The sequence below is a fragment of the Papio anubis genome, chromosome 20, assembly GCF_008728515.1.
Source record: "Papio anubis isolate 15944 chromosome 20, Panubis1.0, whole genome shotgun sequence".
Classification (NCBI taxonomy): domain Eukaryota; kingdom Metazoa; phylum Chordata; class Mammalia; order Primates; family Cercopithecidae; genus Papio; species Papio anubis.
In genome coordinates, this window is record NC_044995.1 from 4,058,321 (window position 1) to 4,079,821 (window position 21,501).

The window sequence follows — 21,501 nt, forward strand, 5'->3', positions numbered from 1 at the left end:
CTCATCTCTCCTGGAGTGTGGGCTGTGCACCTCCTCCCTGTGCTGATCTTAATCCCTATCTTTTTACTGTAACAAGCTGTAACTGTGAGCCTAACAGCTTTCCTGAGTCTAGTGAGTCCTTCTAGCAAATGAACGGAGGGTGGTCTTGGAGACCTCTGAACTTGCACCTGCCCCCCTCGTTTTGAGGTCTGGCACAGGGAGGGAGGCTGGTCTCTTTGGAGGGGGTCTTCATCCATTGGGGCGGGGTCCAACTCCGGAGGCCCATGTCCTTGCCAGCTCCAGTCTCTCTCCCTGCTCAGTCCCGACGGTGTCACCTTGTGCCCTCTGTCTGTGGATCCTCGCAAAAGCTGGCCTCTCTGCTCACATCTGAATAGGAGATATACTAGAAGAGAGTTTTCATACTTTAGCCTCGGGGCTCTTTTGAACAAAATCAAACATCTTTCCACCGAAGCCCAATGTGCAAAGAATGGCAGGCCCATCCCCTCCCCTCTCCCTGGAAGCCAGGGCGGTGCTTCTCAAGGTGTGGCCACGGTGGAATTGAGGCGGGGTCGGGGGAGGGTGGATATTAAAATGCAGATTCCCTGGCCCTATCACAGACCAGACTGTCTGGGGCTGTGTCTTAGCAAACTCTACAGCGGATTCTGCCCAGCAGGAAGGGTTGGGAAATGCTGCTTGGGGCACCAGGAGAAAAGAGCCAGGCTCCTGCGGGCATCTGGAGACGTCTGGTCTGTAGTGTGTGCAGACCCCACACCCTCCTTAGCTCCAGCACTGCACTTCAATTCCCATTGTAATGAGGCATGCTCCTTACCTGGGGAAATAGAAGGGGAAGTCGTCAGGAAGGCATACTGCTGGGAAGCATGGGAAGAAGACATGCGGGTGTCAGGTCCCTGAAAATGTCAAGTTCTGCCTCTGCTATTACATGCGGGCGCCATTTCCCTTAATGGTATACACGTGTGTGAGACAGGGATGGCGAGGGAGCTCTGTAAGGATCTGGTCATTCAGTTATTCACTTGGTTATTAAATATCCATAACTATCGAGCCTGGGCTCTAGAACCAGATGGATGGGTTCAAATTCCATCTCTGTCCTTTAGGAGCTGTGTGAACTTGGACAAGTGACTTAACTCTCTGTGCTCCCAGCTCTCCTGACTATTCAACAGGGTGTATTTAGCAAATAGTAGTTATTATTCAGCAAATGGTAAATGTCTATTTTGTGCCAGGTACATTCTAGGTGCTGGACACAGCTGTGAACAAGAGATAAAAATGCCTGTTCTTGGCCAGGCGTGGTGGCGCATGCCTGTAATTCCAGCACTCTGGGAGGCTGAGGTGGGCAGATTGCTGGAGTCTAGGAGTTTGAGACCAGCTTGGGCAACACAGCGAAACTCCATCTCTACTAAAAATATAAAAAATTAGCCAGGCATGGGAGCGCATGCCTGTAATCCCAGCTACTCGAGAGGCTGAAGTGGGAGAATCACCTGAGCATGGGAGGTTGAGGCTGCAGTGAGCCAAGATCACACAACTGCACTACTCCAGTCCGGGCAACAGAGTGAGATCTTGTCTCAAAAAGAAACAAAAAACAAAAAACAAAAAACCTGCTCTTGTGCAGTTTATGTTAATAATAACAATAATAGGGTGGGCACAGTGGCTCACGCCTGTAATCCCAGCACTTTGGGAGGCCGAGGCTGGCGGATCACAAGGTCAGGAGATCGAGACCACAGTGAAACCCCGTCTCTACTAAAAATACAAAAAATTAGCCAGGCACGGCGGCGGGCGCCTGTAGTCCCAGCTACTCAGGAGGCTGAGGCAGGAGAGTGGCGTGAACCCGGGAGGCGGAGCTTGCAGTGAGCCGAGATTGCGCCACTGCACTCTAGCCCGGGGGACAGAGTGAGACTGTGTCTCAAAAAAAAAAAAAAAAAAAAAGATAATAATAGTAACAATAATAGTAATAATAGCAATAACAATCATAGCTAATCCATACCCAGTATGTGGCTTACAATGTGGCACCTGCTGTGTTAAGTGTTTTACTGTATTATGAGGTACCATCACCCCATTTTACAGATGAGGGAACTGAGTCATACAAATTAAGCTATTTGCCTATGGTGACATCACTAATCAAGCAGTAGCTTGAGCGCCCAGATACAGGCAGTCTGGCTCTGAAGTTGACACATTGAATCACGGAGCAAACACTTCCTCGAGTGCTTCTTTTATGCCCAGCCCAGTGGTAGGTGGTCCTGGGGACATAGTCATGACAGTGACAGCCTCAGGTTTGCTCTCTTGGGGCTCACAGTCCACTGGGGAAGACAAACAAGTCCCCCACAGTGATGACCCAGAATGGGCAAGGCTGGGGTGGGAGAGCCTAGTGGATCCTTGGCCCATGCTTGGGGGTTAGGGAGGGCTTCCTGGAAGAGGCAGCATCTGTCCGGGATGTGAGGCAGCAGCTTTGTTTAGTGGTTGAGGGAAAAGCTTGGTAGTCAAAGATCTGGCTTCTTCTCTCCATCAACCACTTTCCAGCTGTTTGACCATTAGCAGGTACCTTCATCTGTCAAACAAATATTTCCTCCTCTGTGAAACGGGGCTCATGGGAAAACCACTTTGCTGGGTGCTCCTTGATGAGATTGTACAGGCCAGGTGTGGTGGCTCACGCCTGTAATCCCAGCACTTTGGAGGCTGAGGTGGGTGGATCACATGAGGCCAGGAGTTCGAGACCAGCCTGGCCAACATGGCAAAACCCTGTCTCTCCTAAAAATACAAAAATTAGCTGGGCACGGTGGTGCGTGCCTGTAATCCCAGCTACTCGGGAGGCTGAGGCATGAGAATCACTTGAACCTGGGAGGTGGAGGCTACAGTGAGCCAAGATGGCGCCACTGCACTCCAGCCTGGGCGACAGACAGAGAGCCTATCTCAAAAATAAATAAATATATAAATAATAAAAAAAATTAGAAATTGAAATCAAGGGGGTTACACACACAAAGTGGCACGTAGACGGTGCTCAGCAAAGTATCGCTCCTTTGATTACAGAATTAGCTGGCGCACTTCTCCAGAAGGAGCCATGGGAGGGTGCTCCAGGCAGGGGAATAGCCTGTGCAAATCTCGAGGTGTGACAGCATCAGACCCTTTTAGAGCTGAGGATCAGAGGTGCCAGTTCCTGCCAACTTCTCCTAGGAGTCACTCCTGAACAAGGCAGATGGAGTAAGGCTGAGGGGTTAGGCATTATTTCACCCTCTATCCATCTGGCAGGGACTCCCACATCACCTGAATTAAATTCCAAAGTCCCTACCACAGCCTTAAGGCCCTATATGCTCTTCTCCCACTCTGTAAATAAGATTTGTAAATGTAATCAATGAACCAGTGAATGAGACTCCCTGGCTCTGCACCGTCATCGGTCAAATGGGGTAAACCTCATGGCAGTGGGGTGATGATTCAGTGAGAAGCACATGGGAAGGACTCAGCACAGAGCCCAGCACATAGTAGGTGCTCAATTATGGCAGCTCTGGTGATGCTCACTCGAGGGAGACAGATGATGGTGCCAAAGGAACTCACAGGAATATCTGGACCGATAGAAATAAAGCCCGATCCCCAGGAGGGTCAGAAGAATCACGATTCCCAGAATCAGGAAGATGATGATGTTACTGGACATGCCTGAGTGCTCACTGGGAGGTCCCTCTGAAAGACAAGGAAACAGGTATTTAGGTAAGAAAACTCTTGGGGGTTTATCCCTCATTCTTGAAATGGCATCTCGAATTTCCTTGGGGAGCCGCCACTCCACCTGCCTCAGTCTATTTAATTCAGGTGGACTGGATCCCAACCTCTGGTTCCTAGAATGGGACTTTGACACAGGCCTGGCCAATCAGAATATTCCATTCTCCCTGGCTGCTATGATTGGTTCATAGGTGGGCTGTGGCCTAAGCTGGGCCAATGAGCGCCAGCCCTGGGACTTTGGCTACAGTTATTGAAAGTGGTGTGTTTTTTTCTCCTGCTGTTGCTATTGTGGTAGGATGTGAGCCTGATGCTGCTGAGGGCCATCTTGCTTCAAAGCCTGCCTGAGAATAAAGCCAGTATAACAAAAAGCAGAGACAAGGGATGTATAAAATAAAAGTTCCTAGGTTACATGGTTGGAGCCCCTGGGTCTAACCATAAACTGAAGGTGAATTTTCAATAAAGTCCTGTGTTGTTTTTTTGTTTAGACTACTTTGTGTTTCTGTCAATTGCAATTGATAGAGGTCTGCCTAATACATTTGGAAAGGCCTGAGTCCCTGAGAGAGAGGGATTCCACATCTATCCCAACCTGTGTGTATGGAGGGAGTGTATTCAGGCAGCTGAACAACGGTACCAGTGGTATAGGTATGGAGTTAACAGGGGAGTACAACTGGCCCCACTGGTCCTTTTGTGAGAAGGCTTAGGAGAAGGATGGGAGCCAGAGAGCACTGGAGAGGGAACCCTGCCTTGACCTCTTCCTTTGGTCCCTGTTCTCCCGACCCAGGGAGTTCCTCACCTTTGACCTGGACGGTCAGTTCTGCCTGGCGAGCTCCTAGGGCATTGGTGACGTTGCAGATGAAAGTTGTGTTGATTGGTTTGTCCACAGGACGGATCAGGAGCTGGGCGCCCTGGGCCACAGCGAAGGGTGGCAGGGGACCCATGGTCCTGGGAGCGACAGAAAGGTGAGGAGGTGGCCTCTGCTGCAGGTCCGGAGTGACAGTGATTGAGCACTCACTGCGTGCCAGGAACCCTCACACCCTCTATGGCATAAGCGGAGAGCAACTCTGGAGGCCCCCCAACTCTTCCCTTCCTCTCATGCCCACACCCAACCCATTAGCCAATCCTGTCGGCCCCGCCTTAAGATCTACCCAGAATCCCACCGCTCCTCAGGGCTTCCAGGGCCACCTCCCTGCTCTGGCGCGGTGCATCCGGGCCCCCAGCAGCCGCCTCCACACTGGGCTCTGTTTCTGCCCTCGCCCCTCATCTTTCCCCACATGGCCACCAGAGGTCGCCTGTGAACCCTAAGTCAGTTCCCATCCCTCAGCTCAGTACCCTCTGGCGGCTCAGCCTGACTCAGAGTTCAACAGAAGTCTTCTCCTGTCACAGGCCCCACGTGATCTGGTCCCTGCTACCTCTGCCCACGTTTTCCATTACTCTCCCCTTTGCTTCAGCCTCTGCATCCACAGTGGCCTCCTTGTTGGTCCTCAAACTCTCCAGTTAGGTGTCCGGTGTGTTTGCTTATGCAGGGACTGATGGATAGAAATGGGTTTGCCCATGCTGTTCCCTCTGCCCGAATGCTTTCCCCCCAGGTACCCGCAGAGCTCACCCTCATCTCCTTCAGGCCTCTGCTGGGATGTCACCTTAGTAACACCTCACTTGGCCACCCTATTTCAACTGCGATGATCACCCTTCCCATCCCCTTCTCTATTTTCTTATTTTTTTTTTTTTGAGACAGGGTCTTACTCTGTCACCCAGGCTGGAGTGCAGTGACCCCATCTTGGCTCACTGCAACCTCCATCTTCTGGTTGCACAGAATCTCCCCACCTCAGCCTCCTGAGTAGCTGGGACTACAGGTGCATGCCACCACACCCGGCCAATTTTTGTATGTTTTTTGGTAGAGATGGGGTTTTGCCATGTTGGCCAGGCTGGTCTCAAACTCCTAGCCTCGAACTCCTAGCCTCAAGTGATCCTCCCATCTCTGCCTCCCAAACTGCTGGGATTACAGGCATGAGCCATGGCACCCAGTCCCATTCCCTTCTCTGCTTTATCTTTTCCACGGTATTTATCACCATTGCGCACACACTACACACCTCATGACTTTATCTTGCTTCTTGTTTCTTTCACCATTAGAATGGAAGCTCCATATGGGGAAGAAATTTGGTCTGTTTTATTGACCCGCGTACGTCGGTTAGTTGCACCTGGCTTACTTACTACAGTAAGCAGTCAAGAAATACTGGTTTAATGAACAGAGGTGGAGGAGATGGAAGCATCGGGCTTTGGGCACTCTGCAGAGCTGGGATGCAAACGCAGGCCATCCGGATCAAGAGCCTGAATTGTGGCACTTTGAGGCAGGACAGTAAAGGCACCATCACACCAACTGAAACCTTTGACCAGCAATTCCTTCCACTGACAACTGCTGACAAGTGACCACTGGGGATGGTCACCACCATGGCGTTTGCAGAGTAGAAAATGGAAAATGACATCTGTGTCCTCTTACTGTATCTGCTTAAATAACTGATGTCATCCACATATGCTGAATCCCTTCCCCTGCCCCTTTGGGAGGCCCAGGCGCAGAGACTGCTTTGAGTACAGAGTCTAAGACCAGCCTGGGCAACATAGTGAGATCCTGTCTCTATTCTTAAAATTGTGTTTTTGTTTTTGTTTTTAAAGTGATGGAATGCCAGCAACATTGAAAAAGGGGCCAGGTTAGCCAGGCGTGGTGGTGTGTGCCTGTAGTCCCAGCTATCTGGGAGGTTGAAGCTAGAGGATCACTTGAGCGCAGGAGTTCAAGGCTGCAGTGAGCTGTGATTGTGCCACTGCATTCCAGCCTGAGCAACAGAGTGAGGCCCTGTGTCAAAAAAAAAAAAAAAAAAGCAGGGGTGCTGGGGGTGCTCTGAAGTGCATAATATTGATGGATGAATAGAGGGACTGAAGGAATCACAGAAACATGATAAAGCAAGCACAGTAAAATGTTAGTGGGGGAATCCACGTGGTGGAATCTTAGGTGCTCACTGGAAAATTCCTGACTTTTCGGTATGTTTGACAGTCTTCCTAATACAACGCGGGGGAAAATGGAGTGTGGATCTCTGTGCTTTGACATGGAAAGGTATTCACAAGATACAGGAAAAGTTTCAAAATTATATGTATAGCATAATTCCAGTCTTTGTTTAGAAACAGAAAGAAGACAGAAGGATGTATAATAAGTGGTCACTGGTTATTTCTGGAGGTGGCTGGGTACACTTGACTATAGGTGCTACTTTCTTCTTTTTGCTCATAACTAAATTGTTTGATATTTCTACAGTGGATACAAGTTAGTTTTGTAATAAGGAAAAAGATGTAAGGCTGGGCGAGGTGGCTCACACCTGCAATCCCAGCACTTTGGGAGGCTGAGGTGGGTTGATTGCTTGAGCCCAGGAGTTGGAGACCAGCCTGGGCAATGTGGCGAAACCCTGTCTCTGCAAAAAAATACAACAAAATTAGCTGAGTGTGGTAGTGTGTGCCTGTAGTCCCAGCTACTCAGGAGGCTGAGGCAGAAGGATCACCTGAGCCCAGGGAGGTCCAGGCTGCGGTGAGCTATGATCACACCGCTGCACTCCAGCCTCGGCGACAGAGTCCCTTCTTAAAAAAAAAAAAAGGTGGTTCAGTAAAATTATGTAAATTATGTAAAATTATGTATTATAAAATTTTGTATTATCCCTTTGCCTTTCTCTTACCCTGCTCTTGACCCCAGCTTCAGTATGAATCTGGGGAAATCTTATTGCTGTGAGCCTCAACTTTCTCATCTAGACAATGGGGATAGTACTTGCTCCATCCAGAGATAACCAAGTAGGTTACACAAGGTGACGGTGAGGTGGTTACAGTCTAGAGTGGGGGTGTCCAATCTTTTGGCTTCCCTGGGCCACACTGGAAGAACTGTCTTGGGCCATACATAAAATACACTAACACTAATGATAGCTGATGAGCTAAAAAAAAATTGCAAAAAAAAAAATCTCATAATGATTTAAGAAAGTTTACAAATTATGCGGCCTGCAGGTTAGACAAGCTTGGCCAAGAGGCGGAGGACCAGCTTTGGAGCCAGGGCTGATTCAAGGGCCGCTTCTGCCCTCTTGTGGCTGGTCTTTAACCTGGGCATGACAACAGCTGCTGACTCTGCACAGCATGGGGTCACGTGGGATTAGGGGGAAGTACCGGGCACAGAGCAGGCACACCCCAAGAGCAGGTGCATCCACCAGCCAGGATTAAACCACCTGCTAAATGCCTCAACTGCAAAACAGAGATGCCCCCCACTGGGCATCTCTTCCCTCCTCTTTTTTTCTTTTCTGAATCCCCCTGCTCTCTTAGACCAGGATTCCAGGCCCCCAGCCTCTCCTCCCTCAGACCCAGGGGTCCAGGCCCAGCCCCTCCTCCCTCAGTCCCGAGTCCAGGCCCCCAGCGTCTCTTCCCTCAGACCCACAAATCCACACCCCCAGCCCCTCCTCCCTGAGACCCAGGACTCACGTGCTCCAGTTGTAGCCTGTGGGCTCTGGGTTGCTGCGAGCGTCGCAGGTCAGGGTGGCCTCATTCTGGCTGAGGTACCAGTTGTTATCATAGCCAGAGATGGATACCTCTGGGGGGTCTGCAGGAAATGGACACAGAGGTTCAGAGACAGGGAGACTTTGGGGAGCTGAGGGCTACGTGGGATTCACATCACTGCAGGAAAAGGCCTGGGGATATTTGGAAAACAGTGGGAGCTGGAGAGGCCTAGGAGGAGTCTAGGGAGATGGGGTGCCGCAGAGAGCAGAAGCCTGGGAGTCTGTGGTCACTGGGCACATGGAGAGGGCTTCTGAGGACCTGCTTTTCTCCACTAGCTTTCCTGGGTGGCCCGGACCAGGCATGTCTTGGGTGTCCTGCGGGAAAAGGCCTCCTCCTTTTCTCACTCATAGGCAATGACCACTCATAACACACGGCAGTGTATTCAAGGCTCCGACAAGTCCTGCGGGAAAGAGTCCTGGATAACCCTGCTCTAGGCTGCTGCTCAGCCATCCCAGATGTGATTTCAATGTCCTCAGGGGGCAGGCCAATGGGACAGGGTTTTTTGGGGGGCGAGGGGTAGGAGTCAGTGTAGATCTCCTCCTCGCTCAGACCCAGTGACAGTGTTGAGGGACTCCAGGATAGACAGTACCTGAGGAAATCTGTGTACCACTTGCCTGGTGGGGGAGCAGGCAGTATAGACAATGATGGGAGGAACAGTATGAATGATGCCTAGAAGAGCTTGTGTAGATATTACTGATGGGCTGTGTAGACAGGGTATTGGAATATTACAGTAGATGCTATATTGTCAGGCCAGTGTTGAAATGTTGTGGTGGGGGTGAGATCACCCCCACATATAGAGTGTGTCCCTGGGAGCTGGTGAAATTAAGACAGGCCCTGTGTGTGTGTGTGTGTAGACAGTATTTGGATGAGCCAGTGTAGACGATGTGGGAGCTTAGTCTAGCTGTCCAATGTGGCACTTACTGGCCACATGTGACTACTGAGCACCCGAAATATAGCCAGGCCAAAATACACACCAAATTTCAAAGGCTTTACTAGGGCAAAACAAATGGGAACGATCTCAAGAATAATTTTAAAAAATTACAAGTTGAAATAATATTTTGAGTATATTGGGGTACGTAAAGGCAATTATGAAAATTAACTTTGGCCAGGCACAGTGGCTCATGCCTGTAATTCCAGTACCTTGGAGGGTTGAAGCAGGAGGATCACTTGAGCCCAGGAGTTCGAGACCAGCCTGGGCAACATAGGGATATCATGTCTCTACAAAAAAATTTAAAAAGGCCAGGTGTGGTGGCTCACATCTGTAATCCCAGCACTTTGGGAGGCCAAGGTATGGGGATCATGAGGTCAGGAGTTTGAGACCAGCCTGGCCAACATGGTGAAACCCCGTCTCTACTACAAATACAAAAATTAGCCAGGCACTGTAGCCAGGGCCTGTAATCCCAGCTACTCGGGAGGCTGAGGCAGGAGAATCACTTGAATCTGAGAGGCGGAGGCTGCAGTGAGCTGATATCGCGCCACTGCACTCTAGCCTGGGTGACAGAGCAAGACTCCATCAAACACACACACACACAAAATTAGCTGGGCATGGTGTCACACGCCTGTAGTCCCAGCTACTCAGGAGACTGAGGCTGAAGTGGGAGGATCACTTAAGCCCAGGAGGTTGAGGCTGCAGTGAGCTGTGCCACTGCACTCCAGTCTGGGTGACACAGTAAGACCCCGTCTCAAATAAATAAATAGATAAATAAAGAAACAAATAAATTTCATCTCTTTTTTTTTCTTTTTTTGTTTTTGAGATGGAGTCTTGGTCTGTTGCCCAGGCTGGAGTGCAATGGCACGATCTCGCTCACTGCAACCTCTGCCTCCCAGGTTCAAGTGATTCTCCTGCCTCAGCCTGGCCAGTAGCTGGGATCACAGACACCCGTCACCATGCCTGGCTAATTTTTGCATTTTTTAGTAAAGACGGAGTTTTACCACATTGGTCAGGCTGGTCTTGAATGCCTGACCTCAGGTGAGCCACCTGCCTCAGCCTCCCAAAGTGCTGGCGTGAGCCACCGTGCCTGGCCTCTTTCTTTTAATTTTTTTAATGGGGTGGCTGCTGGAGAATTTAAAATCCTATATGCAGCTTGCGTGCTATTTCTGTTAGACAGCACTGGTTAGAGAGTCCCTGGGGCTGTTAGTGAAGATAAACGTGTGGGTGTCAATGTCGATGACGCCGTGAGGGAGCTGCTGGAGGTAACGCTGTGCAGGAGAACCAGGACAGATGCTGTCAGGGGCCGTGCAGACAGAACACAAGGAGGCCAGTGTGGTGATGTGGGGCGAGACTCAACAGCCTGTAAGTGAGCCAGTGTAGACAACATTGGGCAGAGGAGCATGGAGACTACACTGGGGGACTCTGCAGACACTGCTGAGGGAAGCCAGCACAAACAACGTGGGAAGATCAGTGCAGCCAGCACCCGGCAGAGATGGTTGATCGTGGCTCAGGGGAACTGGTCGATACAATGTGGGAGGTGAATGCAGACAGTTATCCAGGGAGTCAGTGTAGACAGTGTCGAGGGGCACTTTAGAGAGTGCCCAGGAGAACCAGTGTAGAAAAAGTGGGGTGTTTATATAGACAGTGGTCATAGGAGCCAGTGTAGACACCATGGGAGACAGTGAAAACACCCCACAGCTGATGGCCGAAATAGCTGGTGTAGACAATGGGGATAGTGGCTGGGTTCATGCGGCCCAGAAGAGCCAATGTAGACAATGGTAAGGCAGTGTAGAAAATGGACAAGAGGCCAGGTGCAGTGGCTCACGCCTGTAATCTCAGCACTTCGGGAGACTGGGGTGGGAGGATCACTTGAGCCTAGGAGTTTGAGACCAGCCTGGGCAACATAGCAAAACTCTCTCTACAAAAAATTGTAAAATTAGCCAGCATGCGGCTGTACCTGTAGTCCCAGTTACTTGGGAGGCTGAGGGAGGAGGATCACTTGAGCCTGGAAGGTTGAGGCTATAGGAGCCATGCTCATGCCCCTATACTCCAGCCTGGTTGACAGAGCGAGCACCTGTCCAAAGGGAAAAGGAAAAAAAAAAAAAAAAAGGCCAGGCACGATGGCTCATGCCTATAATTCCAGCACACTTTGGGAGGCTGAGGCAGGCAGATCACCTGAGGTCAGGAGTTTGAGAACAGCCTGGCCAACATGGTGAAACCCTGTCTACTAAAAATACAAAAATTAGCCAGGTGTGGTGGCATGCACCTGTAATCCCAGCTATTTGGGAGGCTGAGGTGAGGGAGAACCACCTGAACTGGGCAGAGCAGTAGTGAGCCGAGACTGCGCCACTGAATTTCCAGCCTGGGTGACAGAGTGAGACCTTATTCTGTTATTAAAATGGACAAGGGAGTGGGGTGTAGACAAGAAGGGCAGTAGCTGATCAGGCCAGGAGGAACCAGTGCAGCAACATGGGGAAGGTCATTGTGCATAGCTGCCTGGGGAAGGCAGGCAGCTCTGGGGGGGCAGTGTAGACTGTGCCCAAGGGAGTCACCAGGAGTGTGGGGGTATCCAGCAGACAGTGGCTAGAGGAGCCAGGGCAGACAATCTGGGTACCAGCATTGACTATGGCCCGAGTAAATTGGTGTAGGCAATAGGGACAGTGCTGTTTATGGCCCAGGCGAGCTGGTGCAGACAATGGAGGTGGGTCGTGTAGACAGGAGTCAGGGGAGCCAGTGCAGATGAAGGAAGCAATGCCTACAGTGCCTTGGGGAGTCAGTGTAGACAGTGGTGGGGGCAGCCTGGCAGGGGATCTTGCCGTCACTGACTTGGGCACACTCACAGTAGACGGTGAGGTTCACAGTCAGCAGCTGAGGCTTCTCAAAGCTCTCGTGCTCCACCTTGCAGGTCACACTCTTGCCGTCCACCTGGCTTGAGGGCACCAAAATCCAGAGGCTGGTGACAGTGACTGTGCCAGACAGGAACCCTGGCGCCTGGCTGGTATTGGGCATCCCGCCCAGGTCTGAGTGCCAGGTGATGTGGGCCGGCGGGCGACCCCCTGTGGAGACGCAGCGGGCCACGGGCACCGGCTTTCCAGTGAGCTGGACCTTCTGAACCTCAGCTGTGTTCTGGGGCTTGGCTGGGAAGAGGAGCAAAAGCAACAGGTCATTCAATGAACCCCTCCGTGGTAGAAGGAGGCATTCATTAAGGGTACAGGATGGCATGGTGGCTGGGTGGGGTGGCTCATGCCTATAATCCCAGAACTTTGGGAGGCTGAGGTTGGTGGATCACTTGAGGTCAGGAGTTCGAGACCAGCCTGGCCAACACGGGGAAACTGTCTCTACTAAAAATGAGCCAGGGTGTGGTGGCACACACCAGTAATCCCAGTTACTTGGGAGGCTGAGGCCGGAGAACTGCTTGAACTTGAGAGGTGGAGGTTGTGGTGAGCTGAGATTGTCACTGCTCTCCAGCCTGGGCAACAGAGCGAGAATCTGTCTCAAAAAAAGAAAAAGAAAAAAAAAAAAAGGATACAGGATGGCATGGTTTAAACCCCAGCTGTGTCCCTGAGCAGCTGGGTGGTCTTGGGCAAGTCTGTGCCTCAGTTTCCTTGTCTGTCGACAGGGGTAATGATGGCACCATAGGCAATAAGAATATGCAGGTGAAGCTGTCAGAATGGCACATAATAAGTGCTCCATAAATACTGTTTGCTGGAAAGTGCTGGGGCCCAGCAGTGACCAAAATAGCCCTGGTTCTGCCCTCATGGGTACAGTCCAAGGGGGCAGACAGACTCTTTCCTAGGCACTGATGACTCGGAGAGGGCAGGGCTGGGAAGGGGAAACCCAAAGGGGGTTATCCTAGTCTGGGGCTCAGTGGAGGAGAGGAAGCCTGAGCCCTGAAGTTGAGAAGGGAAGTGACTTGCCCACGGTGACACAGCTGTAAGCAGCAGAGCTAGGCTTTCACATAAGGTCTGTCTGACTCCAAAACCACCTTGACCATCTCTTAATCATCATCCTGGTGATTCCCAAACCTGGAACTTGCTTCCCCATCATTACCTGTATTATTTACCGAAGATTTCTCCTTAACTTGACTCGCTGTTTCTGTTTTACCCTCATCCTAGACCATGATACCTGGAATCCCAGGCTTGCTGGAGCGACAAGAGCTGCCTGTGGTCGGGTGTTGTGTGCCAGGCACAGTTCCAAGCCCTTGACATTTCATGAGTTTCTCATGCACAGGCCTGGAATAGTTCTTGGCACATAAGCTTAAACAAAACAAAACAAAACAAAATAAAACAAAACAAAAACAAGTTGGGCGTGGTGGCACATTCCTGGAATTCCAGCTACAGGGAGCGCAGGAGCATCCCTTGCACGCAGGAGTTCCAGGCTGCAGTGAGGACCTACTGTGACCACACCACTGCACTCCAGCCTGGGCGACAGAGCTAAACTCTGGCTCAAAAAAAAAACAGGGTCAGTTTTCTTGAATCCTCATGGTTATCCCCATCCCACAGATGAGGAAACTGAGGCACAGAGACTTCTTGCTCAAGTTCCAAGAGGAGGACCTCATGGAGCTCATGAAAATGAACGCAGATCCCCTCCTCTTTTGGGTATCAGGATCCTTGCTTTCCTGTCTGTCTGTTTCAACTTTCTCCTTTTTCACCAAATAAAGTAACAGTAACCCCGGGGCACTCAGGACAGCTTTCCAAGGGTGATACTATTATCACCAACCCTTTTACAGATGAGGAAAGGAGGGGCCAAGAAGAGGCCACCCAGGCCTCCTCCCTTCCGGGTTCCCTCCGAACTCCTTTTCCAATATACCCCTCCCTCTGCCTCAGGGCGTTCTGACCCCAAGATTGGGGGTCCTTATGCCAGGAGATCTCTGCTCCCTTCCTGCCCTGCAGCCCCTCCCCCCATGTGCTCCCCCGACCCCACCCCCATCTCCTTTTGTCCCCAGGGAATCTGCTGTGGAGGGAATCTCCCTCCCTCCCTGGCCTCCCCGGCCTCCCCACTCTGCCGACTTCCCTGATCCTCCCACCAAGTCTCCGCCTTTCATTCAGCCTCCCCAAAACCCCTACTCACCAAGCACTCGGAGCCAGATATCCACGCTCCTTTTGCCCTGCGGGAAGATGAAGAACACGCAGGTGTAGCTGCCTTCATCCTCCACGCGCAACCCGAACATCCTCAGCGAGGCATCCCGCAGCTCCGTGCCCAGTCTGGTGGCCACGAATTCCAGCCGTTTGGGCTCCGAATAGCTGGGGCCCTGCGTTGGGTGGAAGATGGCCATGCTGCCGGATTCACCATGCCGCGACCAAGTCAGCTGTGACACGTGAGTCTCCTCCATGCCGGGCACCTGTAGGTAGCAGGGCAGCATCACGGAGTCACCCAAGAAGCCGGGCACCTGGGTGGGCGCCTGCACGACGATGTCCCCTGCGGAGAACCGAAGAGAAGGTGTCAGACCTGGGGCGTTCCTGGGCTAGATAGTGAGGGGCTCCGGGAGCCCGGGCACCTGGGCGTGCAATTGCACGCTGGGGCCCTGGAGCCCTGGTGGACGGTGGGGTGTGGGGGAAGGGGGGACTAGGGCACTAGTTGGGGTCATGGCAGGCGAGGAGGGTAAGGGCATCTGGGATGGTCTGCAACTTGGCCTTGCTCCTTCACTTTGGCTATTTATTACCATATTTCTTCTGTTATTACCGTATTTCCCTCAATCTCAACATCATTGATTTTAAAAATTATGGCAAATATGTGGTTAAAAACTAAATTTACCATTTAAGCCATTTAAAGCATACAGTTCAGTGGCACTACGCACATTTCACAATGTTGTGCAACTGTCACCACTATATAGCTCCAGACTTTTTTTTGAGACGGAGTCTTACTCTGTCACCCAGGTGGAGTGCAGTGGCACGATCTCTGCTCATTGCAAGCTCTGCCTCTGGAGTTCAAGCGGTTCTCCTGCCTCAGCTTTCCGTGTAGCTGGGATGACAGGCTCCCACCACCACACCCGGCTAATTTTTAATATATTTTTAGCAGAGATGAGGTTTCACCACGTTGGCCAGGCTGGTCTTGAACTCCTGACCTCAAGTGTTCCTCCTGCTTCGGCCTCCCAAAGTGCTGGGATTACAGGTGTGAGCCACCGCACCTGGCCCAGAACTTTTTCATCACACTGGTGTCGTAGCTTTCACATACCATGACTGTCGTTATTTACAGCACAATTGCCATTAGGGGTGAGAATACCCCCAATGTAGAAAATGGGGAGAAATCCTAGATCTTCAAATCCATGAAAGGCTGTATTATTACTCTGGGTAGGTCCTGGCTGGAAGAATGTGGGGGATCGTGGCACAAGAGGAAGGCAATTATAGTGAGGCTTCAGGCCAGTTACTTAACCTGTCTGATTCTTTTTCCTAGTTTGTAAAATGAGACTTAGAACCGTGCACACTCACAGGGTGCTGACACAGATCAGGGGCTATTCTGGGTGCTTCACATATATCTTGGCATTTAATCCTCAAATAGCCTCCTGAGGCCAGCACTACTGTTAACATCATTTTACAGACAGGGAAACTGACACAGAGTATAGCGTCCTCCAAGTCATACAGAGGTTTAGTGGCAGAGGTGGGATTTGAACTCAGGTGGTCAGAGACTGACCTCTAATCCCCCAGGTCCTATATAAAAATCTTTCTGCTAAGGGCCCTAGCACATAGTAGGTCCTCAACATGTGTCAGCGCTTATTGACAATAATAAACATAGTCCTATGTATTCTTTTCTATTTTTAAATTTTTATTTAGTTAATTATTTTTATAGAGATGGGGTCTTGTCATGTTGCCCAGGCTGGTTTTGAATTCCTAAGCTCAAGTGATCCTCCCACCTCAGCCTCCCAAAGTGTTGGGATTACAGGCATGAGCCACTGTGTTTGGCTGCAATCAGCCTGGGCAGCATAGCGAAACCCTATCTCTACCAAAAATACAAAAAAATTAGCCAGGTGTGGTGGTGAGCACCTATAATCCCAGCTACTCCAGAAGCCATAGTGAGGATAGCTTGAGCCTGGGAAGTCCAGGTTGCAGTGAGCCCGGATTGTGCCACTGCACTCCAGCCTGGGCAACAGAGCAAGACCTTGTCTCTCTCAGACACACACATACACACACACACACAATATATATACGTATATATACACACACATATACATACACACAAAATATATAAATAAATAATAAAATAAATATTTCCTCATTGAATGTATAACAAAATATATATTATTTATTATATAAATCTTATAAATATATAATATATTTAATATATATTTAAGAAATATATTGTATATTATTATATAATATATTATTGTTATATAATACATAATATATAATATATATTATTATAATATATAACAATAATATATAATATATATATTCATCAGGAGTTTGAGACCAGCCTGGCCAACATGGTGAAATCCTGTCTGCTAAAAATACAAAAATATTAGCCAGGCATTGGTGGCACATGTCTGTAATCCGAGCTACTCGGGAGAGTGAAGCAGGAGAATCGCTTGAACCCCGGAGGAGGAGGCTGAAGTGAGCCAAGATCAGGGACATTGCACTCCAGCCTGGCTGGGATGGAGTGAGACTGTCTCAAAGAACAGAACACGAATGGCCAGGTCCCCTGAGCCACACTGGGAGTCAGAGGGGCACGGTGTCAAGTAGCCACCACGTCCTGCCTCCCAACTTCAACCATCCTTCCGTCCAGACCTTGCGCCTGCCAGCAGGGCCGCTGTTGCGTGGGCCTGGTTTGGAAGTGGAGGAGGGAACCTGGGTAAGGTAATCCCGCATGAGTCACCATCTGCTCATTTTCTGAGATTCTCTTGCTTTTTGGGAATGTCCGCACCTGTTCCAGTCCCTCTCGAAAATCTGGCGAGGCCCAGCTCTACCCTGCCACCTGAGGAAGGTTCTAAACCCAACTCCGACCGCTCTCCGAATGGCTACGTGCCCCTCCAACCCCGCAGAGATGGGGTGCCGGGCGGCGCCGTCATCTTCGGGGACCCAGGGGCCGAGCATCTGGGGCCCTGGATGGCGGTTTTCGGGGAGCGAGGGCTGCCGACCGCGCGGGGCCACCACCGGTTCCTGGGGTACGCCAGACAGCACCTGAAGTGCCAGCAGTGAGCAAAGCGGCCATGCTGGTGGCCATAAGGGAGTTTGCCCTGGCAGCTGGCTTCGGGCGGCGTCTCCTTCCTTTGCCCTTTGGCGCCGCTGGTTCTGCTGCGGCTGCTGTGTTCGGCCCTGGAGCTCAGGTCCTGGAATTCGGGGCCCGCCAGGTGCTCAGGTGGGGCAAATACCCACTCTTCAAGCCCAGACATGACGGGAGGAGAGGGGAGTTGGCGGCGAGTCCCCTCAGGCGCGGGGGCGTCACCCAGGCTGCGCCCTCACCACGCCCCGGCGCGCCTGCGCCTGCGAGTCTCCGGCGCTTCAGTCCCGCTGAGCATGCCTGCCGCTCCCGCTGCTCTGTGAAGAGGCGGTTCTTTATAATTTTCCACATCCTGGCGGGCGTGGAGGGAAACCGGAGGCACGCGGAGAGACCGGCAGCTTAATAACGACCGCCGCTGAGCAGGAGCTGAGGTTTTAAACCCCTGTGATGGGACAGATCCTGAGCCCGCCAGGCTGTCCTTCCACCCAGCCTGTTAAACCCAGCGGGCTTTGGGGGTCACAACCTCACAAGCTGAGCAAGTGGTTTCCTCCTGGCGGCCTCGTGACTCGGCCCAGCAAGAGTAGCTGTGGGTCTAGGCCTGAAATTCCAGCACTTTGGGAGGTTGAGGCGGAAGGACTGTGTGAGCCCAGGAGTTAGAGGCTGCGGTGAGCCACCCTGGCTCCCACTGGCAGCTTGGGTGACAGAAGAGTCAGACCCACTCTAAAACAAACAAAACAAAAACAAAACAAAAAGGTTGGGGCTGGGGCGCAGGCACAGTGGCTGACCCCTGTAACCCAACACTGGGAGCCACAGAGGACCAGCTTGAGAATGGTTCACACAGCCTGGCCAACATGACACAAACCCATCTTTACTAAAAATAAAATAGCTGGCATGGAAAGGCATAATCCCAGCCACTAGGGAGCCCGGTAATGAGAAAATCACTTGAACCTGGGAGGTGGAGGCGGTGAGCCGTGACCAGGCCCTCCCACCTTAGCCTGGGGTGACAGATGCAGACCTCCGTCAAAGAAAGAAAGTGCGCACAGCGTGGTCTGGGCACAAACAACCGCCAGTCAACGGCATATGCAGTGTGTAATAAATAAAAAGCAGATATACCAATAATAGCAGCAGTGGCAGTGACAATTATTGTTGCTTTACAGTTGCCATCAAATAATAATGTTCATGAGAATGGTAATTCATTCATTCTTCACTCAACGTATATTTATTGAGTCAGTCAGTATCCCAGGTGCTGGGGATACAGCAGAAAATAAGACACAAAAATCTCTGCCTTTAATGAAGACCGTGTTCTAGTGGAGGGAAACAGACCATAAACAGATTAATACCAGAACTCCAGCAGGTCTGGGGGAGATAAGGGTTATAGACCAACCTGCAATAGGGAGAGGAGAGGAGGGAGGGAAGGAGAGGGAGAGAGAGAGGAAGGGAAGGAGGGAGAGAGAGAGAGGGAGGGAGGAAGAAGGGAGAGAGCGAGAGGGAGGGAGAAAGAGAGAGAGAAACAGAGAGACACACTCAGAGATAAGGGCTGGGAGACAGAAAGATTGAAAGAGATAGAGACACAGCATAGACAGAGCGAGATGAGAGAGAAATGAGAGGTGAGAGATTCAGAGAGCCAAATCCTAAGAGATAGAACCTGAGAGACTTCCTGGTCCCCAGAGGTGTCTGTCCTGGCCAGGATCTCCGTGAGGCCGACTAACAGCTCTGGTCCCTGTTCTCTGACATCCTTATATCCTTTTTATTTTTATTTTTTTTTAGACAGGGTCTCACTATTTCACTGAGGCTGGAGTGCAGTGGCGCCATCATTGCTCATTGCAGCCTCCACCTCCTGGGCTCAACTCCACCTCAGCCTCCTGGGTAGTTGGGACCATGGGCATATGCGAACACGCCCAGCTAGTTTTTAAATTTATTGTAAAGACAGGGTCTCGCTATGTTACTCAGGCTGGTCTTGAATTCCTAGCCTAGAGCAATCCTCCCACCTTAGCCTCCCAAAGTGCTGGGGTTGCAGGCATGAGCCACTGTGCCCAGCCCCACATTATTATATCTTTCTGTAAAATCCTTCTTATGGCTTTTGGCTGGCTTGAAGCTTTCTGTCTCCGGGTACCCTCTCTAACTTAGATCTGATGCTTGTGTATGACACATCTGATGCTTGGGGTCTCTCACCCTGGATGTATGTAGGTGAATTTCTATGGAAACATGGAGGCTGGTCTCTTGGAAATCTCTGAATTTTCTGTGACTCTTGTTCTGCTGAGTTGTTTCCAAATTGGGAATCTGTGGCCATTGTTATGTTCCTTCTCTGGACGATGCCATCACCATCTGGGTTTTCCTCACCTCTCTGGACTCCCCAGCTCCTGTCTCCAGGGCCTCCTCTCAGGGACCTGGAGGGTCAGAGGCTGCTCTGAAGAAGCAGGCTCAGAAGAAAAAGCAAGTTTCGTTCCGGGCATATCTGCTTGCTTCTGTGTGTTTCTCTGTCAAGAGTCTAAATTCCTTGAGTGTTTGGACCAGACATTTTCTTCACTCAAGTGCTGCAATATCATCTGAAAAAATAGTGAATGGAGATCTCCAATGGGCATCCTATTTTTTGTGTGTTTGTTAGTTTGTTTGTTTTGAGACAGACTCTCGCTCTGTCTCCCAGGCTGGAGTGCAATGGCGTGATCTCGGTTCACAGCAGCCTCCGCCTCCCAGGCTCAAGTGATTCTTGCGCCTCAGCCTCCCAAGTAGCTGGGATTACAGTCCTGCACCACCGTACCCAGCTAATTTTTTTGTGTTTTTAGTAGAGATGGGGTTTCACCATGTTGGCCAGACTGAGCTTAGGTGATCCACCTTCCTCAGCCTCCCAAAGGGCTGGGATTATAGGTGTGAGCCACCATGCCCAATGGACATCATCTTGATGCTGTGGTTTTCAAACTTCTGGATCCAAAAGGATCATCAAGAAGCTTGTATAATTAAACAAATATGAATCCATTTCCTTATTCTTCCCTCTCCCAATAAAAAATAAAATGGTGGCATTGTTCTCTTTCTGTTTTTCACTTAGCAACATATCTTGGTGATTTTCCCATAGGCAGATATATTGAGCTACCTCATTCATTCATTCGTTCATTCATTCATTCACAAATGTGTAGTATTCCATTACATGAATGCACCATCATTTTTGAAACTGTCTTCCAGGGATGGCCTCTTTTGGGTATTTCCTCCCTTTTGTACTTGCAAACTGTGCTTCCCTGGGTCGTCATGTCCATGGCATTTCCCATGTATGTGACAGTGTCTGTCATATTTATTCCCAGAAGCTGATTTCCTGGGCCAAAGGGCATGCACATTTGTGGTCTAGAGGATATTGCCAAATTGCTGTCCCGCAACCATGCCAGCAAAATAAGGGCATGGAGTGGCTTCTACCCAGGAATGCTCACGGCAGTCAGGGAAGGTTTAAAAATTTCAGATATGCCCCCACCCCCCGCATCTCTACAAAAATTAAAAGAAAATTAGCCAGGCGTGGTGGCACATACCTGTAGTCCCAGCTACTTGGGAGGCTGAGGCTGGAGGATCGCTCAAGCCCCGGAGTTTGAAGCTGCAGTGAGCCATGATTGCGCCACTGTACTCCAGCCTGGGTGACAGAGGGAGACTCTGTCCACCCTAAAAAAGGAAATGTCAGATGTGAAGCTTTGTCCAGAAGCGTGTGATGTAGGAGGCCTTGGAGCAGGGGGAGAAAGAGAGAAAGACATGGAGAGCAAGAAGAGGAGATGGGGAACGAGGGCTCCAGAGACTCCCTTGGTTCAAAATTCTGCTTCCACCAATTGGTAGCTGGGAATCCTAAGTAACTGGTATCGCTTCTCTTGCCTCTTTTTTCTCATCCACAAAATACGGGCTCGTGAAAACATGTGGTGGTAGTTAAATAAGTTATTTAGAAACAAGTTATATGTGGCTGGGTGTGGTGGCTCATGCCTGTAATCCCAGCACTTTGGGAGGCTGAGGTGGGTGGATCATTTTGAAGGGGGCCTGCCCTTCCACCCCATGGGTGTTTCTCCCAAGGTGGAGATGAGAGACTGAGAAAAGAAATAAGGCACAGAGACAAAGTATAGAGGAAGAAAAGTGGGCCCAGGGGACCGGCGCTCAGCAAGTGAGGACCTGCACCGGCACTGGTCTCT

At 50.7% G+C, this 21,501-nt stretch overlaps 1 protein-coding gene across 1 annotated transcript; it reads right to left on the minus strand.

Annotated features, from left to right (window-relative positions):
• Positions 1–2,750: 2,750 nt before the first annotated feature.
• On the minus strand, positions 2,751–17,347 carry LOC100999467 (poliovirus receptor homolog). Its single transcript, XM_031659170.1, has 6 exons — positions 17,284–17,347; positions 14,267–14,614; positions 12,037–12,333; positions 8,191–8,308; positions 4,490–4,638; positions 2,751–3,660 (listed from the first exon to the last, which is right to left on the minus strand). Exons 1-6 carry the CDS (start codon positions 17,339–17,341, stop codon positions 3,473–3,475), a joined length of 1,158 nt encoding a protein of 385 aa, XP_031515030.1. The 5' UTR covers positions 17,342–17,347; the 3' UTR covers positions 2,751–3,472.
• Positions 17,348–21,501: the final 4,154 nt, after the last annotated feature.

Coding starts and splice junctions, on each gene's coding strand:
- LOC100999467 (XM_031659170.1), bottom strand. CDS start 17,341: ATGGCCGCTTTGCTCACTGCTGGCACTTCAGGTGCTGTCTGGCGTACC. Junction 14,615..17,283: donor CTGGCGTACCCCAGGAACCG/GTGGTGGCCCCG, acceptor GGTTCTCCGCAG/GGGACATCGTCGTGCAGGCG. Junction 3,661..4,489: donor ACTGACCGTCCAGGTCAAAG/GTGAGGAACTCC, acceptor CTTGTCTTTCAG/AGGGACCTCCCAGTGAGCAC.